This window comes from Gymnoscopelus braueri, assembly GCF_963280865.1.
Source record: "Gymnoscopelus braueri genome assembly, chromosome: 16".
NCBI classification, from domain to species: Eukaryota; Metazoa; Chordata; class Actinopteri; order Myctophiformes; family Myctophidae; genus Gymnoscopelus; species Gymnoscopelus braueri.
The window spans coordinates 49,672,951-49,681,833 of NC_137616.1; the positions used below are offsets into that span (position 1 = coordinate 49,672,951).

Below are 8,883 nucleotides of genomic sequence, written 5' to 3' on the forward strand. Positions count from 1 at the left end.
AATGTGTTTATGCTACTGCAGCTTTTTAAAATTTGCGTCTGCCATCTTTGATATCATTCAACAGAGTAACACTGACATCTAGTCCTGTTATCATATTGGATGGAATGGGTTTGGACGTGTGACTCTTGTGAGGTAATCACACATTATGTTTGACAGAAAGTAATTAACTCATTGAGTGCCATTGACGTGTTTCACGTGTTTTACCGCAATGGCGCAATGTGCCAATGACGTGTTTGATGTGTTTTTGAAAAAAACGTTCAGACAATTAACTGATTCACTGCCAATCATGTAGATCTACGCGAACCTATTTAAAGCCGCCACGTGCCAGTCGCGTAGATCTACGTGAACTAAAAAAAATAATAAAAAAATAAAAAAATGTGTAGAATCAATTTGACCCAAAGACAAAGGAGATATGATTTTTCGAAGCTCTAGACTCTGGGGTGATTCTACAAATGTATTCTTAATCGTAACAGTTTTCTGAAAAACGTATGTTGCTATAATATCAGTTCTCAAACGTATTCATGTCAAAGACCACCCAAAATGACCCGTATTTGGTCGCGAACCCCCATCTCAAAATATTTTGTTCCAGGGACCACCAGAAGCAAAGATTTGAGTTACAAATGTTCACTTAACCCTTGCATTGTGTTAGAAAACTGCATCCACTTGTGGTGTTAGCGGGTCAAATTTGACCTGTGATTTAAATCAGCCCAATCAATTATTTTTTTCCTCCCACCTCATAGCTGACTTGTAATGCATTCATATGCATGTAAACACTTTTTAAAATATTATGTTGGGTTAGGGCTAGGGTTTCATCTTTCAATATATCTCGTTTTCCATTATAAAAATGTTAAAATTCACTCATTAAATTTCCTATAATGAAGGCAATGGATAATGATGTTATCTAGCTATAATAGAATAATTAAGAATAATTATTAGAACACACTTGCAAAAAAAAAATATTAAAAAAATATTAGTTTTCTTTTTGTAACTTTAAAAAATGTTAAAATTATAAAAAATAGTGACACTAGTGGTGTTAGGGTCCGAAATGACCCGTATACCATAGAAGGTAAAAAGTCATTTATTTTTCATAAACTCAAACTTTATTTTACTCCTGATAGCAAATGCTAATTGAGGACAAGTCTCTCTCACTCTCAAACATGTAAACATTGAATATTGACAATTTGGGGGGGAATTGAGCCACAGTTCTCTGCCGGGTCATTTCGGAACCTAACACCACAAGTGTCACTTTTTTTTTTGAGACCATCAGAATTAATTAAAATGATGATAAATAATTTTGTTGCGTTAAAATGGCTATTTCTGAGGATATCATGAAGCCTCGTTCCAATACAGAAATGTAAAGGGTACTTTTTACCTATTCAAACTTGAAAACGGGTCAAAAAAGACCTTAACACAATGGAAGGGTTAAAAGAAAAGAAAATCTGACTCTCTGACAATCTTATACTCTGTGGAAGATTGTAGCCACTCCTATCCACTTCCTTGTTAACTTAAAACTTAAAAATGCTGTATCTCGGCTCCTGAGTACTTTTTTTTTTTTCAATGAAAAATCTCTGGCACTGGCTAGAAATATTCAGAAATAACTCTGGCAGTTAATGGGTTAATGTCAACAAGGTCGCGATGACCTCGTTGACATTTGTGAAACCACACAGTGCAACCCTCAGTGATTAGCAACCACAAGGGGATCGATATAAATTGAGATAAATATTCTGTAACTACTTGAAAATCTAAGATAAATTGAAAAGGAATAAATGCATTATATAAAAATACACAAAACATGTATTTATAAAATGTGTGGGTGATCTATTGTTTGATTGATTGATTGATTGATTGATTGAAATTTGTATTAGGCAAAAGAATGTAAAACAACACAGTTACATTTATAATGCTTTTGACTAAAAGGTCCGGCCAAAAAAGTCCTTGCGAACTTGTTTCCGTTGGGGTCCTTGAATTAATTTCATAGACATATATAGTAGCAACCAAACAGTTCAAAAATCAACATGAAAATACAGATAATACAGAAAAAATACAACTATGTACCAAAAAAAAGGAGCATGAAAAAAAATTAAAAAAAATATTCTCCTCTTTCGGCCTCCAGAAAGATGAGTTTTTAGGGCTGTTTTGAATGAGCCCAGCGAACTGCATTTTTTGAGGGATGGGGTTAGACTATTCCATTCCTTGGTGGCTGTGCTATAGAAGGAGAATTTGCCCATGTTTGTTTTATGGGTGGGTGGTACCAGATTGTTGTTTACGCTCCCTCTAGTTTCGTGGCTGTGGGTGTCACTAACTTTTTCGAGGTATTTATACAGATATGCGGGTATGCAGATATGCAGATATGATATGTTCTAAAAGTGTGAAAAACAATGTTTTTCCATTCCAGCTCAACTTTAAAGTGGGCCCTGAATCGACCTCAACTAGGCACTCATTTTCAGACCGAAGCCAAACTGCATTATCTTTGCCACAAGGGAATTATTCTAGAGGCTACAGCTGAGATGAGAAATTAGTGGGGTTCCAATTTAACCCTCTAAGACCCAGTGATCCCTTTTGGAAACAATTATATTTTATAAAGAAAGATGTTTAAATCTTTTTTTTTTCTGTTATTTTTTCACCTCTAAATGCTCATTGGGTCCTATTGTTTAGTCTTACAATGCCATTGGCCAGGATATTTGCATATAAATACCCCCCACAGAGCCAGGAATCATCACAACTTGAAAAATCTCTGTTGGAACATATCTCTTTTTTCTCTGGAAGATATTCCTCACAAAAACGTAAGTAATATGCCTGTAATAATTTTTTTGTTGAACATTACAATGTCTAGAACATGTACATATGTTATTATTGTGAAATATATGTCCCAAATTAGAAATTAAAGCATGATTCATACTTGTGTCTTTTTGGAATCGTTGGGCCCTCTTGGTTGCCAAAAATACAAGGGCAGGCCTAATGTTCACCTGCTACTGTTCAGCCTTATATATAGTTTTCACAATAGATTTAAACAGTTATATGTGTATTTCCCCCACTTTGCATTACTATATATATATATATATATATATATATATATATATATATATATGAGAGAGAGAAACGGTGAGAGAGAGTAGGCTATATGTGCATTTTTACTTTAATTTCTAATTTCCAATGATATTTGTAACCATTGTTTTAACAGTCAGAACCATACAAGCTGGTTCCTTTGTTCACAAAAACTGAATTGTTTGCTTTGAGCAGTAAGCCTCAGAAAATGTCCACCCAAACTTTCTCTCTCCCCCTAAACAATACATATTCAACCATAGTTTAACCAATATATTCCCTTGTTATTTCTCAGTATGTTTAATTTGCTTTCGATACAACAAGGACAGTGGGACCACTTTGGTACTTGTTGGGGGTTGTGGGGGTTGTTCATTATTCATTCAAGGTGTGGTGGGTACTTAGGGGCAATGGAATGATGCCCACTTAGCGGCAATCATCATCACACAATAGGTTTGCCAGACAGTATTGTATGACTTGTGAAATGTTATTTGTAAGCACTACTAAATGTACTAATGGTCTTTATTTCATTTCAGAATGCCACAACAACAGAAAGGGCCTCGCTTCTCAGCAAGGGATGTTCTGGATATCGTGATGAACGGAGAGAGTGATGTTGACATAGACATCAATGAGACTGATGAAGAGTCAGATGAAGAGGACTGTGGCATGGGGTCCAAAGAAAACCAACCACCCAGTGAACCACCCAGTGAACCCACTGACCGCCCAGCAGACATTCAGCCGCCCCAACTGACCAAACCCGCTCAGCGCCATGATTCAAGATATCAGTGGCTGAAAAAGGACTTCATCAGCCCTAATACAGACTTTTCTGGCCCACCTCTGACCTCTGAAGATATGAGTTCTCTCCAAACACCACTGCAGTACTTCCGCCAGTTTGTGTCCAAAGACATGATTGACTCTCTCACAACGAACACAAACATTTACAGCCTTCAAACAAAATGAACATCAGTCAACACAAGTCCAAAAGAAATTGAGCAAATGTTGGGGATGTATCTGAGAATGGGCCTTTCTCCAATGAATGGATGCCGGATGTACTGGGAAGCAGACACACGAAACACGGCTGTAGCTGATGTGATGCCACGCAACCGATTTCAGTCTTTGTTGACCTCGTTACATCTGGTTGACAACTTGACCGTGCCAGAGAAGGACAAGAAGGACAAACTCTGGAAACTCCGACCATGGCTGGATTTGTTCAGAGAGAAGTGCCTACAGGTTTCTTTACTACATATATTGTACAGATTTTTATTTTGTTGTTCATTAAAAATATGGCTTATTGGTGTTATTATTCATAATGTATACTGTTCTGAGGCCAAATATTATTAATAATTGATCTGAGGCCAAATAATAAACCATATATATGAATCCTTAAGTTGTTTTAGTGAAGTAATTACACATTTGCCATGTTATCCTTAAAAATGGCCTATAGGAAATTTTGCTACCTGATGGACCCAACGTTTCCATATGGAAACATTTGCATAAAAACTTACCAAAACATAAAAAATACAAAAACATTATATTTTCCTCTCCTAAGTACTCCTACAAGACCATCTGAAAGGTTTTTTTTTTTTTTTTGCAAGTAGAAATATATCCGGGTCTTACAGGGTTAAAGCTGTGTCCTCCAGTGTTGTCCTTTAAATGCCGTCCCAAAACTAATTGGAAGAGCTGCGTGTGTGACATGAAATGACTGTCTCCTCTGGCTCTTAAAGCTCAGCTCTTCAGTCACTCCACCAACTATTGAACATTTTATTCAAACACGCCTGGCAGACATAGTGCTGCTCTACTTACCACACAACACAGGATTGATTACTGACTGCACCATCACATCCTCACTGTTAGTTTATCCATGTGTAGCTCTGAGAGGGTGCTCATGTATAACCACATTACTAAGTACATTTCCTCAAGTACTGTACGTAAGTAAAATGTTGAGGGACTTTTACTGTACTTGAGTATTTCCATTTTTCATCTATTTTACTAAATTACATCTCAGAGCCACATATTGTACTTTTTACTACACTACAACTATTAGAAAATGATAGTTACATAGTTGTAGATTTTATGAACCGAGTTAAATGAACAGCTCATATGTTAAATATGTGGGTAAAGTCACGTTTGGTTACGTAAATGTATGCATTTTTATGATCATTTTATTGTCACATATCATATCATATCGTGTCGGTTGAATCTAAACGTATGCATTTTATTATCATAAGCCTGAACTGCATTGTTATGAAACATTTTTAAGTGGGAGAATGCGCTCTGTTCCAATTGCATTTCCATGGAAATCCTTATTACATTATTATTGACGTGTGTGTGTGTGTGTGTGTGTGTGTGTGTGTGTGTGTGTGTGTGTGTGTGTGTGTGTGTGTGTGTGTGTGTGTGTGTGTGTGTGTGTGTGTGTGTGTGTGTGTGTGTGTGTGTGTGTGTGTGTGTGTGTGTGTGTGTGTGTGTGTAGGACCCTGGATGATGGTGTGTACAAGATCTCGTTGTCTCTGGCCCAGCGCTACAACGTTCCTCTGTGGGAGGTCTACATGACACACCTGGAGTTCCTGTTCACAGACAGCGGGTAAAACACATTTAACATCCTTATTTGCGTTCACATGTAACAAGAAGTCATTGAACACAAGCAATAGTAGATGCTCAAACTTGGGAAACTCAACAAGAAGTGTTTCAGGATGTGTGTGGGCTAGGGCATTAACGAATAGTGATTTATGGTATTCGAATTATTCGACCCAAAAGTATTCGAATAGTCGATTATTCGGTTTGATTATAAAAAATAAAAAAATTAAAAAAAAGTTTTTTTTTTTTTTTTTTTTTTTTAATTACATTGATGACTCGACTCAAGGAATGCGAGTTGACGTCACACCAGAGCTCACAGCTGCGTGTCTGCTCTAGAAAAGCCACTAAAAAAAAAAAGAATCTAAAAAAAAAACAAATAGTCGGTTTGATATTCGAATATTCGAATATTCGACTATTCTGTGAATGCCCTAGTGTGGGCAGGTGAGTTAATATTAGAATATTCCTCGAATATGGGGAAAATATGTATATTTGAATATGAAAATTAATATTCGAATATAAAAATAATTGTATTGTTTCTGTAAAAAAATATATATATATATATATATATTCGAATATATTCGAATATCTGCCAATTTTTAAGACCAATATTTCGAATATCATTCAATATCGATATATATATATATATATATATCGAATATCATTTCTAAGGAAAGTTGACAGCCCTAGAGTGTGTGTGTGTGTGTGTGTGTGTGTGTGTGTGTGTGTGTGTGTGTGTGTGTGTGTGTGTGTGTGTGTGTGTGTGTGTGTGTGTGTGTGTGTGTGTGTGTGTGTGTGTGTGTGTGTGTGTGTGTGTGTGTGTGTGTGTGTGTGTGTGTCAGACATTATATTTCCATAATGTATTTGCTCTCTGACTTCATAGCCGGGGATCTGAATAGCCCTGCACCTTGTTTTAATAGAATGCCTTTTCAGCAGGGACCGAGTGTGTGTGTGTGTGTGTGTCCGTTCGTGTGTCGCTGAGCCATTGCATTTTTAAACAGGGAAATGCTTTATAGAGTCAACTCAGCGATAAATTACAACCCCAACTGTCCTGCTCACTCACAGATTGTGTGTGTGTGTGTGTGTGCATATGCGTATGCATTTGTGTATGTTTTTGCGTGTATGTGTTTAATGGGGAAAGAGAATCATCCATAAGCACCTCATGTTCTCCTTTACAAACAGCATTATGTCAAGTAATTGGCTTACACTGAACTCTGTTTAATCACACACACGCACGCACACACATACACACACACACACACACACACGCACACGCATACGCACAGACACTTGCTAGAAACCAGCAAACATTTTGTAAACAAATTAGCCGGCACAGATAGCAATAAAATGAATCACATTTTGCTACAAAGTTCAAAGAACGACAGCATTATGAATAATTGGCAACTACACCCCCCCACCCCCCTACCACCCAAACCACAGTTTAATTATGCCTCTCTGATTAAATGTCCATTAAGTGCAGCTGCTAAATTCCACAACATTACGCGCCTGTTTGGGTTTGAACATAATATAAGAAACAACAAGCAAGAATAATATGCTTATGGAGGCGGGGAAAAAATGACTCCCTGAAGAGACAGAGATGAGAGAGGAGAAAGAGGGGGGTGTTGTTTGTGTGTGGGGGGGGGGGGGCTACAGTCTTCCACAGAGTAAATCAGTTCCTTGCGCCGGTTGTGGAATGAGAGGAGAGAGTTATTAATATCTCTGAGCGTTCAAACCAGAACGAGAGAGAGATCTTCGATATCTTAGGTTTTGTGTGAGAAAAAAAAAAATAAATAAAAAAAAAATATATATATATATGTATATATATATATTTTTTTTTTCTTCTTTTTTTCTTACATCAATGGCAGTGAATGAGTTAAGTAAATGTACTTAGTTATTTTCCACCACTGTCTATCTCCTCAGTCTCTCCACCAAGGAGCTGGAGCAGCGCAGTGATCAGCTGGGCCTGCTGGAGGCGCTGAAGGCCGACCCTCAGGCCTTCCAGCATCACATGACCAAGTACGTCCTGCCCAGCGTGGCGGGCGTCGACCTGGAGCGTCTCCTCTACTACTACACCCTGCTGGAGGCGGCCGGCTGCCAGCCCCACGCCACCGCACGCATCACGCCCCACGCCCACCTCAAGCTGCTCAAGAAGCTCCGTGCCGTCGCCACCGGTGAGTTAGATCTCCACCGGCCGCATCATCCGCATCTCAAATCAGTATTGTTTCCCTGACGTTAGTTTTCTTCACCAATAACTGTTCCAAAGGTCTTCTTCACCTAGTGACTGTCACTGTAGTGTGCGTATATGTTACAGGGAAATTGGCATTCCAGGGAAATTGAAAAAGGAGCGCTCGTTTTCACCTCCCCCAATTCTGTAGAACCAACACTAGAGGGCAATGCAAGCCACACTAGACTAGACCCCCGACCACACACACACGCGCACGCACGCACACGCACTCGCACTCGCGCACACACGCTTTCAATTTGGTTTATTGAAAGCATGACTGTTAAGATAATTGTATTGTGTTCTGGCTTTTAACATTTGTTTTAGTTTATCCACGACACACACGCACACGTCGGTAGTAACCCATGAAAAGATCTATTCTCCCCCTATCGGTTTACAACTCGGACGGCGCTGATTCGACTAGCAGACCATCGGCCGGTCGGCACGGGCACTCGCGCCTGGAGGCGCTCGGGCGTGCCTCCTCTGCCTCAAGCTCTGCTGAGTCGGCGCGCCTCCATCATGGATAATAACTATTATCACGTGTGTGTGTGTGAACGCGTGTTCAACGTTCCCTTAGCGTAGCTTCCTGGTTGCTATATGGGGGGGAACAACAAAAGCCAGGTCCGCCTCGCATCAACGCCCCGCCTCGCGCCTCCTCCTCCTACTCCTCCTCCTTGTGAGGAGGAGTGCCTCGCGTAAAAAACCCTGTCTCGAAAAACCCTGCCTTGCGCCGAAGCCCCGCGCCTAAAAACGAGCATACCTTTCCAATTTCCAAACGAATGCCAATTTCCCTGTGACATATACACTACAGTGACAGTCACTAGGTGAGTCCAGTCAGGAACAGTGGTCAGTGGTGAGTCCAATGCCTGTGGGCACAACACCAGTATTGAGACAGGTATATGGACATTGGTCCCTTGAGTATCTTGACGACAGTATTAGTGTTTTTCTGTCAACTTCTCTCTCTCTCTGTCTCTGCCTGAATCAATCGAAAACAACAACACAACTTATCTCCCTCCCTCTCTCTCCCTCTCCCTCTCCCTCTCTCTCTCTCT

At 39.4% G+C, this 8,883-nt stretch overlaps 1 protein-coding gene across 1 annotated transcript in view; it reads left to right on the plus strand.

Moving 5' to 3' along the window:
- Positions 1-8,883, plus strand: part of nbas (NBAS subunit of NRZ tethering complex) — a 245,306-nt gene that overhangs the window by 172,944 nt on the left and 63,479 nt on the right. The window contains exons 43-44 of the mRNA XM_080452909.1: positions 5,510-5,620; positions 7,531-7,781. Of these exons, the coding sequence (XP_080309035.1) occupies positions 5,510-5,620; positions 7,531-7,781 (362 nt within the window). The remainder of the gene's footprint in view (positions 1-5,509; positions 5,621-7,530; positions 7,782-8,883) is intronic.